Genomic DNA, 22035 nt, shown 5'->3' with positions numbered 1-22035 from the left:
CCTCTTTTACTGGCTGTTGTGAATTAGACGGGATCTCTTAGCTCCCTTTTATTATTGTCCTCAAGCTTATTCCTTTATCCACCAGCCTGTTTATTTCTAGAGATATTAGTTGGTAGAAGACTGCACCATTGAATCTTTTTCAATCCCTCCTACACTCCAGGTAGGTACTAAGTTCTTTACAGCTGTTTTTGCATCTGTCCTCTCTAAAACCCTATGACTGTTTCCCAGGCTGCTATGGATGCAGATCACAGAGGAAAGGGAGGTCCACAGAGGTCCCTGGATGAAAAATGCCTGAGAACTATGCAGTAGCAGGCCAATGCTCAGGCAATGCTCAGGTCTGTCATTTTACAGATGAAACCCTGGACCAGAGAGGTAACTTATCCAAGGTCACACAGTAAGAGTCAGCCTGAGATCAGGGCCCAGGACTGTTGGAACCTCCCTCCCCCAGTCCACAGTCTATACCAGTGTTTTTGTTGTTGTTTGTTTTTGTTTTTAGAGTTATTTATTTGAGAGAGAGACAGGGAGGGGCAGGGGGAGAGGAAGAAGCAGACAAGCAGAGCCCGCCCGCCTCCCCCCCCCCGCCCCCCCCCCCGGCAACCCCCCCTTACCGCCCCCTCACTGAGCAGGATGCCAGAAGCAGGGCTCAATCCCAGAACCCTGGGATCACTACCAGAGCCAAAGGCAGATGCTTAACCAACTGGGGCACCTAGGTGCCCCTATGGCAGTGGTTCTTAATAGGAAGATTGTGTCCTCACAGGACATTTAGCAATGTTTGGGGACATTTTTGGTTGTCACAACTGGGAGGAAGGGGATGACTCCTGGCATCTAGTGGGTCGAGGCCAGGGATGCTGCTAAACTTTCTACAAAACACAGGGCAGCCCCCCTCAATACAAAATTTCCAGGCCCCAAATGTCAATAGCGCTGCCATTGAGAAACCCTGCTCTGTGGGACGGATATGGGGCCAGGGAACATGTGTCGGGCTCTGACGTGGAGCTGAGGGACTTGGATTTAGACTTTTTCGATTATTAAAAAAAAAAAAAAAACCAAAACAGAGGAAATAACCTAACCCATCTTTAGGGATCTCGCTGGTTCACGTTATCTGTGTGAGAAGTAATGGCTAAAACCTGCCGGTCAAGGCCATACCTCATCCTTGGGTGTCCTGGGCTCCAGGAATGCTTCCAAAACAGGTGGCTCAGGTGTAGGTATTTAGGCAGGGGAAGCCCTAAATCGCCGCGCAAACCCGTGCTCGGAGGCCAGTCCACCTGTCTCGGCGGTGGCCCGGGCACTCTCACTTCAAGCCGGGAGTGTAGGATGGGCCTCGGTTTCCTCATCTGTAAACTATTCAGGGCCTGTCAGGGTGGCTTCAAAACGCCGAGGAGGAGAGCTCACTTGGCGGAGCGTGCAGCCGGAGGCCTCGGTGCGCCTTTGCCAGCTCCCCCCAGCCGTGGGCGGGGAGAGCCAAATCCTGCGCGCGGGTAGAAGATGCCGGCAGCCAAGGGGCGGGGGAAGGGGCGGGGCGGGGGCGGAGGAAGGCGGCAGCCTGGGCGGGGCAGGAAACAGGCTCCAGCTCCCGCCCTAGCCCACGAGAGTTCATCTCTTTTCCTCTTCCTCCTCGTCCCCCAACTCCCGCCTCCCTCCTCTCCGCCTGCAGACCCCGGTCAGCGCGGCCGACAGGACCGGTGAGAGCTCGCAGCTTAGATGCTAGCATGCCCGGGCTGGCTAGACCCCCCTCGCGGGGAGGGGCAAATGGAGGGGCGCCGGGGCGTGGGTTGAGTGGGCAATGGATGTCCTGAGCTGTGGCCCTCAGTTCGCAGTTTAAAGAGAAGTCTTACCCCTTCGAGCCCCCAAGACGGGCTAGGAGCGCACGCCCACAGGCGCGCACACACCCTCACACACCCGACTAGATTCGGTAGAAGGGTTGCCAGCCCCATTCCATCCCCGAGACCCTGCCCTTTCTTGGAAAACCTCGAGGAGGAATCTCCAAACCCTCTCCCCAGGATTAATGAAAATAGGTACCCTCTTTCCCACAGGACCCCTCTTCTCTACCGAGGGACACCCCCTTCCCCCGTCACTGCAAAGAGAGTGCTCCAAGTAACAAAGGTTGATTCCTCTTTCCAAATTAATGACTCCATTCCCGCGGGAACGCCTCTTTCTCAGCCTCCGTGCACTCGTGCGGACCCTCTCTCCACAGCCTCCTTTCCTCTTCACCTCTGCCCATGGATACCTCGAAGCTGGGCGTTTGGAGGCTCCCCCTCGCGTCTTCGAAGGCCGAGAGACTGGAAGCAGATGGGGAAGGAGGGGCCTGGGTAGGCCCGAGGCGCCCAGCATTCCTTTCCCCCAACAGGAGGTGCACCCCCTCTCCCTTCCAGCTGGAACGCTCCAGGTGGACGTTAGTTAGCCTGGGAGGGGCGGGATGGCCAGTGATCTCTGGAGTCAGCCCGGAGGGAGCAGAGAAGGAGGAGAACTTGAGGGTTGGCGCCTTGCCTCCAGAGACTTCTCAGTTCCTGGGGAGACCCCTCTGTAGAGTGAGTGACAAGGGGCTCTGGGGTTGGCAGCCAGGTGGTTGTATTTGATGGCTGTGGCCGTGGCATTCTACCCAGGTTTGTCCCATCTGACTCCCCAAACCGGTCTGGGTGGCCCTTGGGTTCCCTAGGCCTCTGGAGACCTGTAAGGGGAGCTGGGCTTGTATCTGCCTGCAGCAGAGATGAGATTAGGGGAGCTGCGTCCTGGGAACATCCCAAATCCAAGGTTTGTGCCAGTTGTAGCTTCAAAGACTGAATATGTCTGTGGCAGGGTTAGTCCTTTCCTGACCAAAGGGTTCTTGTTTGACAAACAGGGTTGTAGCAGAGGCTCTCTAGCTGGGGTAATGAAAATGCACTTTAATCTGCATTCTAGACCCTATAGGTGTTAATAAAGTAACTCCTCCCCCTTAACTCACATAATTGCCATGTTGTATAGTCAACATGGTAAACAGATGTCAGCATCACTCAGTTAAATTTTGGCCACTGTGATAGGATCTTTGAGGCTTTTTTACTGTCAGTAGTCAGGAGATCATTTGTAAGGAAGAGATAGTGTCGGGCCCTACAGCTGTTCTGGGAAATAGAAAATAAGAGCAAGGGGCAACTGGATGGCTCAGTGGGTTAAAGCCTCTGCCTTCCGCTCAGGTCATGATCCCAGGGTCCTGGGATCGAGCCCTCATCAGGCTCTCTGCTCTGAGGAGAGCCTGCTTCCTCCTCTCTCTCTGCCTGCCTCCCTGCCTACTTGTGATCTCTGTCTGTCAAATAATAAATGAAATCTTTAAAAAAAAATAAGGAAAAAAATAAGAACAATATATTTGTTTATATGAAAATCTAACAAGGGTTAGAAAAACATATCTTACTGAACAAATTGGTTTTATAATTGCACGAACTTAGGACAGTCCTGGAAATTAAAGGCTGGTGAGTCACAGAGTATGTGTGGCTTGGTCTGCCCTTGAGACACCCCACCCATTAAGAGGAGACTTACAAGTAAACAGAGAATGATTTATGTGGTTGGAAGCCAACCTGTACAGTGTGGGTAGTAAATAAAGAAATTGGCCACCATCACTGTTTAAGAAAGGCTTTTTGGGGAAAAGGCAATGGGACTTGAAATAGTGTATTCAGCTTTCTACTATATTCTTTGCAGCAGTTTGTCAGGCTAAAAAATAAACATAAGTCCCCAGAGATAGTACCGTTAACATTTTGGTATTAAATAATCTATATCCTTCTCGGTCTTTTTACTATGGAATGTAAACATAAAATACATATGTCCCTGGGGCGCCTGGGTGGCTCAGGGGGTTAAAGCCTCTGCCTTCGGCTCAGGTCATGATCCCAGGGTCCTGGGATCGAGTCCCGCATCGGGCTCTCTGCTCAAGAGGGAGCCTGCTTCCCCCTCTCTCTCTGCCTGCCTCTCTGCCTGCTTGTGATCTCTCCCTCTGTCAAATAAAGAAATAAAATCTTTAAAAAAAAAAATTACAAATGTCCCTGTAACCATATGGGGTATCTTATAATTTTTTTCACTTACCTTGAATGCATGTTTATGTCACTAACTAGATGTCCACATTATCATTTTAACAACTATGCTGTACTCCATTTTATGAATTTATCATTATTTAACCAATTTCCTGCTAATGGACAGTCGGCATCTTGCCAGTGTTTTGCTGTTTATTTTATACCATACATAGAGTTGCACTGCACATCCTTTTTGTATGTTTTATTATCCCTTTTTGATTATTCCCTTCAGATTCCTGGAAAATAAGTTGTTGGATGAAGGCGTGTGCAGTTAGAAATTCTGATAGATATTGCCACGCCACGTTCCTCCTGCACACCTGCCATCAATGTGTGAGCATAATGGAAGCTTTTGTTGAACTAGCTGGGTGAATACTACTAATGGTTCAAGATACTTTTTGTTTCACCAGTGACAGCAAGAGACTGGGTGACATGAACAATTCGACTGCGCCCTGCCCTGGACAGTTTACCGGTAGAAGAATTAATCCCTAAAGGGACTGGAGTGGATTTCAGGATGGCAAAAGAGGAGCCTCTGAGTACCTCAAAGGACTTGAAGGAGCTGCAGAAGAAGCTATCTTTGTTGGTAGAGTCCATCCAGAATAACACAAAGGTCAGTTTCCGATCAGGCTCTGTAATGGAAAAATCCCCAAATAACAGCAGCTTAAAGACCCATAGAAGGTTATTTTTCTCTGAAGTAGGAGAAATTTGGAGGTAGGTCAGGAATCTTTGCAATTCACCACCCTGCCCTGGTGTCTAAATTGTGATCTTCAAACTCATTGTCTAAGATGGCTGCTAAAGCATCAGCCATTGTATTCACATTCCAGGCAATAAGGATGGAGGAGGGAAGGGGAGAAAGACTTAAAAGCCACTTCTAATTTAAGATGACTTCCTGGAAGTCACACACACAGCATTTCCAATTATATCTCATAGACTAAAATTTTGTTGTGTGTCTGTCCTCGCATTAAATGCGGTTCTTTGGCTGGTTACAGAGGGTGGGTCTCAGTCTGTGCCACAGATACCAGCCTTGTTTTATTTTGTTTTGTTGTTAATTTTCCCCTTTTACCCTGAGCCTGAGGGGGTTAAAGCCTACTTTAAAATTTGAATCCAGTTTTCCACTAGAAACTGAGCATCCAATAGAAGTATGATATGAGCCACATATGTAATTTAAAATTTTCTAGTAGTCCCATTTAAAATGTAAAAAACGGGTGAAATTAATTTTAATAAAAATGTATTTTATTTAGCCTTATAGATCTAAATATCATTTCAATATGTAATCCTAAAAAATGTTTAATGAAAAAAGTTACTGAGTTGTTCTTTTTTTTTTTTTTTTTATTCCTTTTTTGTAGTAAGTCTTCAGAATTCCAGTGAGTATTTCACACTTAACAGTATATTTCCATTTGAATTAGCCACTTTTCAGGTGTTTAGTAGCCATTCAGTGACAGTGGGGCTTGAGGTAGTATATTCTGCTTTCTTGAATTTTATCTTTCTTCTATGTGTCATTCAGCATTTCATCAAGGAAAAAAGCTCTCAGAGATAATACTAACCGTTTGTTGTATTTCCCTCTAGATGTTTTTTTCCTGTACGGAATACCCATAAAATATATATATGTATATAACAAGATGAACTGGTTTGTGATCTGTTTTTTTGTATCAGATAGCACGGTTCTCCTCGGGTCTACTTGAAGAGACAGGACTTTGCAGTCTAGAGCAATATACTCCATGGAAATCTTTCCTGGACTCATCCCAAAATGCCTCTGGCCCTCTTTGTGGAGTTAGCAAGCTATTTTTAAATCAGCCAAGCAGCTTTCTAGTCAGCAGGCTGAGACTCTTGTTACTAAAAGTTAGCTTAGTAGGAAAGGTCCTCCTGCTCATCTCCTTGTGCATTTGGTTCTCATTGGATGTGTTAGTTGTGTTCTCTGAAAACAACGGATTAGCAACTGCTGAACAAGTTCTCCGAGGGGAACTACAGGATTAGGTTCTGGCAAATTTCTGGTCACAGCATTTTCATCAGCAGATAAACATACAAACTGTTGCATGTCTATTTCTGTTTAAAGACAACTTATTTAGTGTATGTTGTTGATTCATCAACATTAAACTCCTGGCCAATAGCACTCTAGTTCTTGCCTGAACGAAGTTTACTAACACACATATTCTCTCTCAAGGCAGATCACACCCTTCTTACAGTGAAGAACACTAGACAGTACTTCTGCCATTTTTAATGGTGAAATTACCAACAAAAAATGTAAGATGTGAGAAGAGGTGGCACTAAATATACCTTGGAAAGGACAGTTGTTTAAAGAGCTGAAATAAGAGCACTGCCTAGTTTGACCTTAGCTGGGAACATGTGTGTCAGGTGACTTAAGTTTTCCCATGCTCTGTACATGTTCTTAAAAGCACCACAGATACTGATTTTGGGGCTTCAAATAAATTTTGGTGAGTAGGTGAATTTGCAAATATAGAATCTGCAAGTAATAGGGATTGACGGTAAATTGATTAGCCCTGATTGAGGAGTACTGTATGCCAAGCACTGTGTTAGGCATTTGGCACGTTTTATTTAATATTTATATCCACATTCTGAAGTAGACATTTCAAAGCATGTGACCTCCGGCTTCTTGGCATTTCTTTACTTTGTCGTCGTAGATTCTCAGTTGTGGTCATTGGAATAGATTTGGGCTGGATAACTTCCAGGCCAGCTGACTCCCAGAGTGATAGGACAGATGATCAGCTGGCTAAGCCCTGATGTTCTTTGGATAGTCCTAAGGCAGAGCAGTTTCTTTTAAAATTTGTTATTATGTTAATCGTATTAATCTGAGTGGTGTTAACTCAGTAGAGTTATATTGAGGGAAAGGAAAAGCAAATCACCTGTAAACCCATCAGTAACAAATCCATTGATGGTGATTATTATTATTATTATTAGGCACCTTCAGTATGTAACTTTCATATGTAGTGGTTGTAATTATGACAGATGTCCTAAGTTTTTATTTTTGCTTGGTATTGCATATTGGTGTTTTTCCATATTGAATCTTAGGTCCTTAGAACAGTTGCTTGGTAATAGAACCTTCCATCAGATTGACCTAAGCATAATTTATATAAACATCCCCTTGTTTCCATGATATTTAGATGATTTATTTCCCCGAGATAATTTTTAACCTTTCCTCAGAGTTAATAGGTCCTCATAATTCCAGAAAAGACCAGATGGGCTTCTGCATGAAGGGTTTGTGAAACAGCTCCATAATTTATTCTAGGAAGCCTCTGGAATGTCAAGTCTTCATTGACATAGGCTGAGAGAGTCAGAAACCTGCTTGAAATAGCTTAAGCAGATGAATACTGAGACCTGCTGAGACTTTGGAGAAATGGGAGGCTATCTTAGAAGCCAAGGGCTGGATGTGAATCAGGGTCTGGCAGGTCACCGGGGTCAGATGTACTCTCAACACCCTCTCTTGGGCCATGTTCTTCTGGTTGTAACTTTCCTTATGCATCAGCTTCATTCTCCTCCCTCTACAGCTTCGTTTTCTTGCTCTTCCATTCACATGAGCCATTGTGACTGCCCAGGCTGGAACCTTCAACTCCCTTTGTCTCCCTCAGCTCCCAGCTGAAGCCGTCAAAGCGGCTTGCTCTGGCAGTACCTGATTCTTAGGATCAAGAATCTGTTTTGGGGAGCGCCTGGGTGGCTCAGTTGGTTGAGCGACTGCCTTCGGCTCAGGTCATGATCCCGGAATCCCGGGATCAAGTCCCACATCGGACTCCCAGCTCCATGTGGAGTCTGCTTCTCCCTCTGACCTTCTCCCCTGTCATTCTCTCTCTCACTCTCTATCAAATAAATAAATAAAAACTTAAAAAAAAAAAATCTGTTTTGGGGCACCTGGGTGGCTCAGTGGGTTAAAGCCTCTGCCTTCGGCTCAGGTCATGATCCTAGGTCCTGGGATCAAGCCCCACATCAGGCTCTCTGCTCAGCAGGGAGCCTGCTTCCTCCTCTCTCTCTCTCTGCCTACTTGTGATCTCTGTCTGTCAAATAAATAAATATAATCTTAAAAAAAAAAGACAAATAATCTGTTTGACCAAGTCACCTATGGCCAGGGAGGCAGCTGGACTGGGACTTTTCATTGCATGGAGGGAAACATGGCTTCAGGAGCGTGCCTCTGCTGGGGGAGGGAGCAGGGTTCCAAGAGGAGGGAAGATAAGGAACATGGGGTGGGCAGATGCCTCCTGATGGCATCTCCACCTGTGGATTACCTATGACTAGTTTTGCTCCCATGCTGACCCATCCTTCCACAAGGGATGTTTTTGAATTACATCTCTGGCGTCTTTGTGCCAACCCTGAATCACATGCCAGGGTACACCCAGGCTGTGGTCTGGGAGAAGATGTTAACACAGCACCTTGGAGTTGGCATTACCAGTGTTTTTTTTTTGTTGTTGTTGTTGTTTTTAAGATTTTATTTATTTATTTGAGGTGGGGGGAGAGCACAGGGAGAGTAAGTGGGAGAAACAGACTCCCCGCTGAGCAGAGAGCTTAATGTGGACTCAGTCCCAGGATCCTGAGGTCCCAGGATGCCTGAGCTAAAGGCAGACGCTTAACCGACTGAGCCACCCAGGCACCCTTACCAGTGGTTTTAAATAATCTTGACGCCTTTATCCTCCTCCTGTCTGGTAGCAAGGAACAATGGACACTGGTTGTCTTTTGCATTCCGACACCAGGGAATTGGCCTGTCTCCTGAATAGTTCCAGATGGAGCCTTCATGTCTTTAAATACTGGCCGTATTACTCATACTTTGGAACTTGCCATACTCATGTGAATTTTAAAATAAATTGCCTTTGTCTGACCTTGGGTGAGTTGCTTAGGTCACTGAATCCCCATCACCTCTTCTCTCAAATAAGCAATGCCAGGTTCATTACTTTGTTGTGAGGATAATCTCAGAAGCTGTTCAAGAAGACTGTAGCACAGAGCTTGGCACATAATGGTGCTCATCTGTCCCAGCCTGGCATTCCTGAGTTCTTCAGCACAGTAACATGCCTGTAAAATCCAGGTTGGATGACCTGTGTCTGCTTCCAGGATAGGGATGGAAAATTGCATTTCATGTTATTGTGTAATAAGCTGTCTTCCTTTCCATCCTTCCATTGTATCCCTCCCTGTTCCCTGGATTTAAATAATGTTCCTCATTGCCTGCTTCTGGGCATTGAAGGGAAAAATAAATGAGGCAATACATTGAAAGAACTTGAAACTCAGTGCTTGGCCCCTGAGTGTTTAATGAATGTTCTCTATTATTAGATGTGACTTCCCTTCTAGTCCTTCCCTTCCATGACAGACTGGCCAGAGCAGGGCCCTCCTTCCTGAGGGAAGACAGTTTCTACAATTAACTGCATCTTAAGTGCATCTCTCTGCATATCTGAATGACTTTCTATTTTTTGGTTGTAGGGCCCAGACTCAGAAGATTCCTTAGGGTCTGGAAGAAGAACAGTTCTGCTTTTCTCCTTTTGGATCCCCGGGCCTAACTGTCCCCAAGTCCTATTGATTTTTCTTTTGTCATTACACTTTTATATTGCCATCAGCCTAGATTTTGCCATCAGTATCTCTTCCTGACTTTCTGCAAATCTTCTTAATTGCCTTTTGCACATGATGGCCATGTTTATATTTCTTTAGTTAGTCCTTTGATTATATCTTAATCCTCAAATGCCAACAGTTTGCTGCTTGTTTTTTTCTAGGTAAAGGTTAAGCTTTAGTTAAAACTTAAAAGTTTAAACTTTAGTGCTTTACAATGGAAATAATATGCAACCAGTGTAGGGAATTTTAAAATTTGCTAGTAGTCATATTAAAAAGCATGAAAAGGGGCGCCTGGGTGGCTCAGTGGGTTAAGCCTCTGCCTTCGGCTCGGGTCATGATCCCAGGGTCCTGGGATCGAGCCTCGGGCTCTCTGTTCAGCAGGGAGCCTGCTTCCTCCTCTCTCTCTGCCTGCCTCTCTGCCTGCTTGTGATCTCTCTGTTAAATAAATAAATAAAATCTTAAAAAAAAAAAAAAGCATGAAAAGAAAAAGGAAAAAAAAAGCATGAAAAGAAAGAAGAAAAATTAAATTTAGCACTATATTTTATATAACCCAGTATATCCAGAATAATATAATTTCAACCTATAATATAAAAAATTAATGATGAGATATTTTACCTTTTTTAATATGCTTAGGACAAGTCTCAATTGAGATACTAAATTTCCATTGAAAATACTTGCTCTCTATTCAGATTTCATAAAATTTACTTTTGAAAAATTTATTTGAAACATTCCTAACTTATTTGAAATGCAATTAAAAATATTCCAGTGACTGAAGTATCTGTCAGTTTTTAAATATAAATTAAGTTGAAAATCTAGTTCATCAGTCACACTAGCTACACCTCAGGTGTGCAGGGGACACATGTAGCTGCTGTGCTGGGGTGTCTGCGAGTAAACTCACAAGCCTGGCCTTTGAGCGTTCCAGCCTCATCTGCTCCCCACTGTGGTTACTAGGTGTCTTGATTATAATGGATCAGAGAGAACCGTTCAGTCTATCATAGGATGCCTGGGTGGTTTTACTAAGAATATGTGTAGACTTGAGTCGGAAAGCAATCAAGACTTAAGACAGCTCCAAGGACCAGCTCCACCCCCCACCCCACCCCTCCACACCCCCCTCCCGCCCTTCAGCTGCCTTAACAAGAGTCTCACTGGGTTCTGATGATCTGAGCCAGGCATCCCTAGTATAGCCCCTCTGGCTAGAGAAGCTGAATAGCCAAGTCTGTTAGCTTTTCTTGGGTAGGAGTAGCTAGAGGCAGTACAGCCAGTGGACATCATGCCTTTTGTTTATGGCCAGACTGGAAGTGGAATTTGTCACGCCTGGAGATTCTCCTAAGGAGGCAATGGTGAAGCCCCAAGACCGATGGCAGTGGCTTCTTGGAACGACAGCCTTTTTTAGTTAAGCAGCATGAGCCCTGCACTTTGACCACCATCAACTTGAACTGTAAAACCCTCTTCCAGCTGGCCCCCAGATTCCTAGCATTGGAGTCGCTAAGAAGCATACGTGTTTTGGGTAGTGATACCTGTGATCACTGTAGCTTGAATTTCCTCTTCATTTCAGCTGCAGCCCTCTAAAGCCTTAAGGAACGAGACCTGAGAAGTTTGTGATGGGGAAAAGTTCTGGAATGATGGAACCTTTTAAGAGTACAGGAACTAACATGTCCGTAGTCAGGAGAGAGACAATGGGGCTTAAGAAGAGGGGGAACCCATCCTTGTGGATTTTCTAGGGTCAGCTCTGCATTTAAGCAACCCTCCTCCTCCCACTGAGCCAGATCCAGAAACTCTTTTGCCTGATGAAGGAAGACAGCGTGTTCGTTACATAAGCTTGCAGTAATCATCAGGCTGTGACCTGACTGCGGTATCCATGTTGACGATGTGAAAGTATTTTTTCCTAACCAGGTGGCAGCCCTTACAAGCATTTGACATTTAGAGTGAAGAGATTCAGCTTTGAATGCCTAGATTTTGCCACTTGGATACTGTGTGACTCTAGGCAAGTCCCATTGCTTCTCAGACTTTCATGTGTGTACAGGTCACCTGGGGATCTCATTAAAAACCAGCACCTGATATAGCAGGTCTGGGGCAGGGCTTGAGATATTGCACTTCTAACAAGCTCCCTGGTGATGCCAAGTAGCTAGGACTTAACCTCTCTGTGCCTCGGTGGCCTTGACTCTGAAAGCTTAGCCGTGGAGTAGGAGATCACCTGTGCGTACATTACACCCATGCACACACATGCTGAGGGTCTCTTGAGAGGGTCTGTGTGAAGTGGCAGAGCCATGACCAGGTCTTTCCTCCTTTCACAAGACTTGAGGTTGGGTGGGACCCTCAAACTTGCCACGTGTCTACAGCTGCCTTAAGCTGTTGCCAGGGTGACTCATGTCTTGGGAGACTTGTTAGCATTGACTCGGTAGGTTACCGATGAGCCATCCAACTTCACAGCCTCCGGTTCGACTTCCTGCAGCTCAGGTGGGGTTCCTGGGGTTCAGACATGACATTCAGTCCTGGCTCTTTCTCCCCTGCCCGCAGGTGATTGCCTTTATGAAGTCTCCAGTGGGTCAGTACCTGGACAGGCATCCTTTCATGGCCCTCACCGTGCTGGTGTTCGTGGCTATGTCAGCCATTCCTGTTGGGTTCTTCCTGCTCATCGTGGTACTTACCTCCCTGGCTGCTTTTGTGGGAGTCATTTTACTGGAAGGTATATCCTGTTCATCTGTTCACCCCCTCGGAAAATGATTCAGTTGGGAGCACAGTATTTATTGGGTACCTGCCACTCTTATCAAATGTTACTGTTCTTGAAAAGATCAACAGTGGCCGAGGCAGATTGTCAGTAGTTACAAGATGGACTCTGGTGTCCGGATTAGAATCCTACCTTCCCCAGTGCGATTTTGGACAATTTGTTTACCCTCTCCGAACCTCAAACTCCTTATATATAAACTGAGGAAATAATAATACTGTCTCAAAGTGTTGTGGTAGGGATTGAAGCTTAGAGTCCTATGAGATATTTAGCAGAGCCCGTGGCATAGAGTGACTTGTGCATGAATGGTGACAGAGTCCATTTATTCCATACCTTGTTACTGAACACCTGTTGCATGCCAGGTGTCTTGCTAGGCACTAATGTTCCCCCTTCTCCACCCTTCCTCCTGAGGTCATGCTGCCAACTGTCACCTTCTCCTTTTGTTGCTAAGGTAAAATTACTGAGAAGGCAGATCTGATTGGCTCAGATTGCCTTTTCGTATCAGATCCAAATCACAAGATGCTGGCTATAGAGTTGGTTGCCACTGGGTCATTGGTTTCCCAGAGCCAAGAGCACCCAGAGTTGTTTCCTGCTCAGGGGACCATAGATAAGGCAGTTTGCTGCTGAAGGAGAAGGTGGGCATCATCGACGGATGAGTTAAATACAGCCTGGCGGAGTAGCTGTTGAGGAAATATTCACGGATGAATGAATGCGTGGAGGAGTGCATGAGTACTGTGGCAAAAGTAGATTTAGAAGAAGGGGGCCACTTTTGGTCCTGTCATGCAAAGCTCTACAGAGGACAGGATTCAAAGACATGTAACAACTTTTGTTTCTTTTGGGGGAAGGAAAGACTTACTGAACTGGAGGGACAGCGTATCACATACAAAGCCTTTAGAACAGTAGTCTAGAACCTGAGTGTGTAAGTCTTACTTGTTTTTTGAAAATGCGGACTTCCAGACCTCATCCAGAGGTGGTTATTTAGTAGTTCTGGAGTGGGGTCCAGAAACCAGAATTTTCCACCAGACTTCCTGATTCATCTGATTCTGATACACTGGTTGTTGGCCCCACTTTGAAAAACATGGATCCAGGATTTTGTCAATCTTTGTAAAAAAGCAGCACATCCATTTATAGTCTCTGACTTCCTTCCTTTGCAGGGTCTATCCCTGAAATTATATCACTGTAGCCATGAGATGGGAGTTCTAAGCTGTTTGACCCCTCCCAAAGCAAGGAAAAGAATATTTGCCTTGCACTAAGGCCCACTCAGGTCGTTAGATGACCTCCTTTTTTTTTTAAAGATTTTATTTATTTACTTGATGGAGAGAGAGATCACAAGTAGGCAGAGAAGCAGGCAGAGAGAGAGGGGGAAGCAGGCTCCCTGCTGAGCAGAGAGCCTGATGTGGGGCTCGATCCCAGGACCCTGAGATCATGACCTGAGCCGAAGGCAGAGGCTTAACCCACTGAGCCACCCAGGCAAATCGGGATTTTTAGGGGAAATAGCACTTAAAAAAAAATCTGAGTTAACTGTCATGAACATAGTGGCCTGGGGTCTGGCAGCTTTGTTTGTTTTAGCTGACTTCTAACTATGCTCTCCTCTAGGACTGGTCATCTCTGTGGGCGGCCTCTCACTGCTTTGTGTCCTCTGTGGCTTGAGCTTCGTATCACTCGCCATGTCGGGGACAATCATAGTGTCCTACATTGTGGTCTCCAGCCTTTTCAACTACTGGTTTCCTCCCAGGTAAATACATGTTAATGCAGTCATTTAATCTTCACCATTTAGGGGATTTTCACAAATACCACCCTGACCCTAGCTGGATGTCTAAGAAGTAAAATTGTGAGAGGCCAGCGCTCTATATAGTTTCCTGTACACATCAAACATCAAATGAGAATTGACAATGGAGTTTCAAACAAAATGCTGTCATCATTCACCACACACAATTACTCATTTTGTTGTCATGGCAATGCTATGAAGTAATTGTTACTGATTCCTTTTAAAAGACGCCATTAAATTTACAAAACTCCAAAATAAGGCTTTTTTTTTTTTTTTTTTTTTTTTTGCACGGGGCTACAAGAATAATGAGCCATTATTCCGCTCACCATGCACATACCTCAGGGTGGTACAGGGGGCCGTGAAGCTGCTATTCCCAATGTCCACATTCATCCTCTTTGCTCTTCAGAATGTGAGTGTCTCACCACACTCGTGGTGACGGTTGGATGGTGTGGATCTTATTCCTACATTAGGGCCCCTAATGCCAGCTACACCTCATCTGGAGCCTCCGCTTGAAGGAACAGTGATCTATTTTCATGCTGGAGGGAAAACCAGCTGTGTTGGAATTACTGTATGACAGTATGTTTGTCTGTAATGGGCTGCCCTCCTAAGGGATTTTCAGAGATGATTTTTTTTTTTTTAATGCTTGATTTTTATCTTTTTCTCTTTGTTGAATTTAGAATCTAAGTCTCAAGTAGGATATAACTCCATTGTGCTTCCTTTAAGCTCTTGCTTAATTGATGACAGTGGCTAATACCCATCAAGTACTTGCTCTGTGCCAGGCACTCTGTTATGCACTTTCCAGGCCTTATCAGCTCACGGAATCCTCACAACCACCCTGTGAGGGGGGTACTAGCTCCATCCTACAGCGAGGGAAATGAAGCCAAGTCCCAAAGCAAAGTGTGGCAGAGAAGGGACTTAATGCAGGTCAGTGGACTCCAAAGCCTCTTAACCAAGATTCCAAGTGACTCCAAAACAGGCATCAGCAGACAATTTCCGTAAGGGGCTAGAGGATAAATATTTTATGCTTTGTAGGCCATGTGGTCCATATTGCAGCTCTTCAACTCTGCTGCTGCAGCCAAAAAGCAACAGAGACAATAAGAAAACAAGTGAGCATGACTTTGTTTGAATAAAGCTTTATTTACAAAAACAGGCAGCAAGCTGCATTTGCCCCAAGGAATTTGCCAACCCTTGCTCTAAAGGAACCAATATCCTGAATTTTGCTTTTCTGTAGAGTAGCCCTTGAACTTTTTACCAAAATGTTATCCTGTGGTTACTCAGGTTAGAAAATAAAATGTGAGGTGGGTATAATTTAAAAATAGTTCAGGGCTGGTTGTCATAGGATTGCCTGGTTGATATCCCTGGAGTTACATCCTACTTCTTAAAAGTTGTTTTGATCACTGTCAGTCTTAAAGGAGTTAAAAGGAAAAATATGGGCTTAAATTTGGCTTATCAAAGCTGATGCTTCTGAGCCAAAATCTCTCCGTGCCTCTGAACCCTGCTCTGCTCTACCACAGGAGTAACAAAATCTGCATACCACCTGTTTGTCAATGAAGAGGTGAAAAAGATTTCCAAGATTTGTCCTTGATCTCCTTATACTCCCTCCTCCTCCCAACCAAGGCACCTGGACCCATTGTTTTCACCAGGGCAGTGGTTCTCAAGCGTTTTGTTCTCTGGACACATTTTGCTTCTTAAAATTACTGAGTCTTCTCAAGGTTTTGTTCATGTGGTTTTAAACGTATCAGTAATTACTGTAGTAGAAATTAACAACAAATTTGAAAAATACTTATTTAAAAAGGGACAGTATTACCTGTTGATATAAAAAACATCTTTATGAAAAGTAACTTGGGGCGCCTGGGTGGCTCAGTCAGTTAAGTGGCTGCCTTCGGCTCAGGTCATGATCCCAGGGTCCTGGGATGGAGACCTGTATCGGGTTCCCTGCTCAGCGGGGAGACTGCTGCTTCTCCCTCTCCCTCTGCCTGCTGCTCTGCCTACTTGTGCTCCCTCTCCCTCTGTCAAATAAATAAATAAAATCTTTAAAAGGAAAAAAAAAAAGAAAAAGAACTCTATTTTCCAATACAAAATGAAATGAATGAGTGGCATTGTTTTACAGTTCACAAATATCTTTTTTTTAAAGATTTTATTTCTTTATTTGAGAGAGAAAGAGTACACATAAGCCTGGGTGCAGAGGGAGAGGGAGAAGCTGACTCCCCACTGAGCAGGGATCCCGACTCGAATCTCAATCCCAGGACCCTGGGATCATGACTTGAGCTGAAGGCAGACACTTAACCGAGTGAGCCACTCAGGCACCCCTATATTTCACAAATATCTTTAATGTCTGCCTTAATAGATGTCACCTGGGTTTTGAAGACCCAGCCTCACAAAGGTATGGTGGCAAAGAGCAGAAAAGCTTTTTAAGATAACTATAGATACTCTTCTTTGATAGTACACCAGAACTCAATAAGTGGTAGTTTCTTTAAGGTTAATTGAAATGTGACCTTTTTGTACTTTGTTGTAATTAAAGTTCCCTGGTCTGTCTTGTACTTTTTTAGATCTTTTACAGTGCATGTTTATGTAACTTCATGCACTGCTCATTTGTAATACCCAAATTAGAATAGGGGGAAGAGGCCAGAATCCCTACCTCTAACCCAGTCATTTTAACCTCTTGTGCCCTCAGTTTCCTCATCTCTAAAATAGGTGTAGCCTTAACTCTGGTGTGGTTGCAAGAAGCAGATAAACCAACAGAGGAAATAAACCAACAAAGAATGTCATATATTCAGCGTTGTGCACTCTGCACGGTAAAGCTCTTGAAAGAGGCCCTAGAGCTAACCATTTCTTCTTGTTACCAAACAGATCTCTGACACAACAAAACTCCAGTGGCGACTGTCAGCTGGCTATGAAGTCCGCAGACTTAGAGGGGCTCTACCAGGAATGACCGGCCCAGTGGAGCCAGAGCTTTTCCCAAGCACCTCTCGAAGGCTGTGGATCATACTCAGCCCTTGGGATTATGAGTCAGAAGGGGGTTAGGTGGTCAAGCACTACTCGGAAGTGTCCTCTAGCTTTTTCATATATTCATAGGATCCCACGGGGGCCAGTTTGGGGCTCTTGTTGCTCTTGCAGGAGTCCTGTGGTTCTGTTGGTGGGCCCACCTTCCCTGGAGAATTATAGAGACCGGCAGTAGCTCGGCACTTCATGGCCCATGCCCCACCCTCGCTTGTATGCAGACTTGACCTTGGCCCAGGCCTGAGACTCTACAGCCTGGCAGCTCCATCCCAAAGACTCAGATCTTGTGGCTGAGGGCCCACTTTGGGGCAACTGTGGATTTTTTTTTCTTTTTCTTTTTTCTTTTTTTCTTTCTTTCAGAAATGAGAGAAGCTGTTTATATCTTCACTTATTTGAAACAAGGTGGGGACAGAGCAAGCTCTTCTGCCTTATTAGCATTTTTTCAGAAAAACCAGCAACATTTGGCAATAATGGCTCCTCAAAGTTGGAAAAGTTAACTATATGGCCAAGGGCACTTTTGAAAAAATCTAAAGATATGTGGAGTACTGTTAAGTGGTGTTACTCTTTAAAATACTTGCACTTGATACGTTTGTATTGTCTTGAAGAGCGTGGCTTGTTAGGCCATTTCTGTAAAAAATCCTATGAAAATGCTCAAGGACTAAACAAACTTTTAAAGTCCTGTGGGATTTCTCCTTTAGTGGTCTGCTGTGGCATTTTATTAAATATTTATTTGGATGAGCTTTTTTTCTTTACTCTTTCTTTCACCCCCTAGACATCAGATCGCCTTATTACTTCTCGTTGATTTCATGGCAAATCCCAGGTAATAGGGCTCATGACAGACACTCCACCCAAAGTAGCGTTAATGGAATAGTAGCGGGGGTTAAGAGGGGAAGTTCATTTCATTCCACTGAAAAGCCAGGGGGTAGATTTTCAGGTACTGCTGGATCCAGGGGCTCAAGCGGCATCTTGAGGCATCTCTCTCCCTTCATCCGTCAGCACTGCTTTCCTCGTGTGAGCTGTTTTTCCACTCAGGCTGTGCACACGTGGAGGTCCCAGCAGCTCTGACCGTACGTCGGCCTCACGGTTAGCGCTCCGCACCTGCACCAGTGGGGAAGCTGCTCTTGTCCAACAGCACGGGCCCACGATCTGGGTTTGGCTCTGATTGAACAGACTTGGGTCATGTGAGCAATCCTGAACCAATCACAGAGGTCAAGAGGGTAAACTATGGTGATGGGGTGGGGCTGGGTCACAGGTTCAAGGCTGAACCATCATGGGTGGTTTAGGTAAGACCCAGTGGCTTCACATGGGGTAGGGTGCATACTACCAAAGGAATATGAGACGGAGAGGAAGTATTTGCTGGGCAGACAAAATATAAAGCCTGCTACTTGAGAGAGCAGGACATAAAAGCCTTAATCTGGAAACTTCTGAGTCCCATGACAGCCACACCTGTCCCTTAAAGGTGGCTTTCCTTTTTAGAGGGAAAAGAACTGCCCCTTCCTGCCAGCACGTGGAGTAGTAGTAATTGGTGTTTATTACATTTTTCTTTTCTTCATGCAATTGTCTGCTCGCATCTGTCTAGTGCTATCTACCCAGCTGGGTAGTAATGAAAAATGAAAAGGTCCCAGGCCTCCAGAAGTTTGCTTTCTAACACAAGAGTCGCTTAACAAGTGTATTAACTGTTGCTGTATAACAGTTTACCACAAACTATAGACTTAAAAGAACATATGTTATCTCACATTTTCAGTGTGTTAGTAGTCCTGGCTCAGCCAGGTCCTTTGCAAACTTACAAGCACAGTGTTGCCAGGGCTGGGTTCTCATCTGAGGCTTAACTGGGGAAGGATCCACATCCAAGCCCACATGGTCATTGGCAGCACCCCGTTCTTTGCAGGCTTTATGGGACCTTACACATGGCAGCTTGCATCTTTGAAGCCACCAAGAGAGAGATCCTCTTAGCAAGGCAGGCATTACATTCTTATGTAGCATAAGCACATATGTGTTATCACATATATCTTGTCACTTTCACCATATTCCATGGGTTAGAAGCAATCGTGGGTCCCAACCACACTCGAGAGGGGAATCACACAAAGACATGTGTACCAGAGGTCAGGATCATGGACCTTACCCTAGGGGCTACCTGCTGTAACCAGTAAACAAAATAGTAGATTGTGATAAGCATATCAGGAGGAAGTAAAAGGGTGACATACAACCAGGGGAGGCCACTTTCATCACAGCAAGCAAGGATTTCTTCTCTGAACCAAAGAATGAGAAGTTACGGCCATGCCAAGAGCTGGGGGTGGGTGTTCCCAGCACAGGCCATGGGGATGCAAAGGCCCAAAGACTGGAAAAGAAATTATGTCAGTGTGGCTGGACCTGGTGAGCAAAGGGTAGATGAAAGAGAGACAGAAGCCCATCATTCAGGGCCCCTTAGAGTAAGAAATTTACTCCAAAGAGCAAAGGGAAGACAATGCACTTTAAAGGGACATAATCAGACTTGGATTTTTAAAGATAACTCCATGGCCAATGGATCGGGAGATGAAGGCCAGTTAGTTCTGTAGGGGATGGTTATGGCGCCACACAAGGACGGAGGTATGGAGACCTTCCTCCTTTGGAGAGCAGGCAGCATTTGGTGATTGGTTGCATGTGGGTGATGAAGGAAAGCGGGGCATAGGATGGCACCTAAATTTTTTAATTTGAGCCAATAGGTAGGTGGGGACACGGTTTTCTGAGATGGGGCTGGGTGAATATTCAAAATCTCCTTGGCTCATATTAAGTCAGGTAGGCCTTTTTAACACTACTAGGGTATGTGAAGTAGACAGTTGTCTTAGAGTGTAAGTCTGGGCAGGGGATCTAAGATTTGGAAGTGTTTTCAGTGCCGAGAGCTTTACACAGCCATCTTATGGAATGCTGTCCCAGAAGTAGCCAAAAGATCATTTTAAAACATATTTCTGATTACATAAACATCCTTGCTTCAAACTCTGCAAAGTGCAAGGTGCTTTCCCTTTCCCACTGTACTTGGGTAAGACCCATCACAAGCTGCCTCTACTGGCTTGTCATTTTTTATATCCCATCAGCCTCTGGATTTTAGAGGTGAAACAAAGGTTTAGAGCAGAACTGACTAATTCTGCCAGAAAACGTGGCATCTAAATCATGGCTTTGCAGTTCAGGCTCTCCATCACATTGCCTAGAGCTCAAGGCCTTTTCTGATCAAACAAGGTAAAATAATGTACAAAACCCAGCAGAACGCCTGCCCCAGAATAGGCCCATAAAGCATAGTTGTCAAAACGCACAGTGGCACCATCATTTAAAACTGACTGGAACAGAAATGTGTGAAAGCCTTACTGTCAGCCAGGCTTGGAGGAATTTTAGGACTCCTCGATTATTCAGAAGGTGCCTGCCTTTTAGGCACAGTTCAATGTGTGGCTCATTTGGAAAGGTAATTTATCCTTACAGCATGAAAATCATGACTTTATACAGCCAGAATGTTAATTTATCAGTTTGTCCAGGTGTCTGTTTTTTTGTTTGTTTGTTTTTTAAGATTTTATTTATTTGCAGAGAGTACAAGCAGGGGGGAGCAGCAGAGAGAGGGAGAGGCAGGCTCCCACTGAGCAGAGAGCATGATTCCGGGCTTGATCCCAGGACCCTGAGATCAAGACCTGAGCTGAAGGCGATGCCCAATGACTGAGCCACCCAGGCGCCCCCAGGTGTCTGTTTTTGCCATGTGTTGGGCGCTATCTTAAACTGTCTACAAATCAATACACATTTTCTGTCAGTCCTCACTACCACCCATCTTAGAGATGAAAATGCTGACAGACTGAGCGGTAAGTTGTCAAGGGCACATGGAAACAAGTGGGATGCAGGCCCAGTTTGCCTGACTGCAAAACCCACCCTTGTACTCAGCATGTGATTCAATGTCAACTCCTCCACCTGCCTTATGAGATAGGGACCCATGCCCTAATATATGCTGTCTCTGACAGTATCCATAACCTTTGCTGCTGTGTCAAATGACTCCAGGGATCGCTGGTTTCATTAAATGCAATGGGAATGGTTGGCTCCCCCTAGAGTTGTGCCCAAAGAGGTACCATTTCAACTAGTACTGTGTGTGGCTTCTGTTGTCTGCTCTGCATAGACCAGAGGATTCAGGGGTGTCTGGCTGGCTCATTCAGTAGAGCATGTGACTCTAGATTTTGGGCTTGTGAGTTCGAGCCCCACATTGGGTGTAGAGATTACTCAAAAAAAAAAAAAAAATTAAAAAAAAAAAAAAAAGGAACAGGAGATTCAGCCCAGAAGTTGCAACACTCTGGCAAAGGCATGATCGGGTGTGAGTTGTCACAAGGTTGAGTACTTTCATGTAGGTTTTGCTGTGCTTCCTTGAGCAGGAGAGAAAAGGTGGAGCTAGAGAGAGGGGGTAGAATTTGAGAATAACCTGCTTTCCCTTACCTATGCCGTGGTACCGCCCAAAACATGTGCATGCATGCATACATGTATGGTGAGTGATTCAATAGGCATGTACACGTACTCGCGCACACATACACACACACACGTCTGGAGTGATTGGTGAGAGTTGTGACAATTATGGATTAATGAAGTGCTTTCTTTGCCTTCCCGGGGGAAAGGTGTGGGGATTACATACGAATCGGGTGGGCCTCTTGGGTGTGTCGTTATGGTGGATAGTATCCATCATGTGTGGCCGAAAAGTTGAAAACCAGTGATGCTGGAGCATCCCTTGTCCAAACCTCCCATCTCAAAAGATTTCCACCTTCCACAACCCAGCTCCAGGTTCATACCCCTGTGAAGTCATGTCTTGCTGTGTGCACTCTCTTTATACGTACAGCCCTCATGGAACAGGCCTGTTGAGCAAGTGACGGCCTCTCTGTGCATTGACTTCCTCAGTCTGTAAAGAGAACGCCGTCCGACTGGAGTCTTTGGGAAACTGAGGCAAGTGGTCTCTAGATTATAAAGGTGCTACAACACCATCTAAC

At 45.2% G+C, this 22035-nt stretch overlaps 1 protein-coding gene across 2 annotated transcripts; it reads left to right on the top strand.

Moving 5' to 3' along the window:
* The first annotated feature begins 1521 nt into the window (after positions 1 to 1521).
* Positions 1522 to 17796, top strand: LDAF1 (lipid droplet assembly factor 1). Of its 2 annotated transcripts, XM_080831047.1 has the most exons (6): positions 1522 to 1679; positions 2031 to 2100; positions 4436 to 4635; positions 12081 to 12249; positions 13885 to 14023; positions 16907 to 17796. In XM_080831047.1, exons 3-6 carry the CDS (start codon positions 4540 to 4542, stop codon positions 16986 to 16988), a joined length of 486 nt encoding a protein of 161 aa, XP_080687173.1. In that variant the 5' UTR covers positions 1522 to 1679; positions 2031 to 2100; positions 4436 to 4539; the 3' UTR covers positions 16989 to 17796. The 2 variants fall into 2 exon arrangements, with proteins under 2 accessions (XP_080687173.1, XP_080687172.1); XM_080831046.1 differs by lacking the exon at positions 2031 to 2100 and having other exon boundaries at positions 1578 to 1679.
* The last annotated feature ends 4239 nt before the right edge of the window (positions 17797 to 22035 follow it).

The sequence above is a fragment of the Martes martes genome, assembly GCF_963455335.1.
Source record: "Martes martes genome assembly, chromosome: 18".
Classification (NCBI taxonomy): Eukaryota; Metazoa; Chordata; class Mammalia; order Carnivora; family Mustelidae; genus Martes; species Martes martes.
Note: the sequence above shows the minus strand (reverse complement) of the source record. Positions and strands in the feature narration are given on the sequence as shown.

Excerpts from the sequence above, each read along its gene's own strand:
- LDAF1 (XM_080831047.1), top strand. The coding sequence starts at position 4,540 with ATGGCAAAAGAGGAGCCTCTGAGTACCTCAAAGGACTTGAAGGAGCTG. Across the intron at positions 4,636-12,080 it reads CCATCCAGAATAACACAAAG|GTGATTGCCTTTATGAAGTC; the intron begins GTCAGTTTCCGA and ends CCCTGCCCGCAG. Across the intron at positions 12,250-13,884 it reads GGGAGTCATTTTACTGGAAG|GACTGGTCATCTCTGTGGGC; the intron begins GTATATCCTGTT and ends GCTCTCCTCTAG.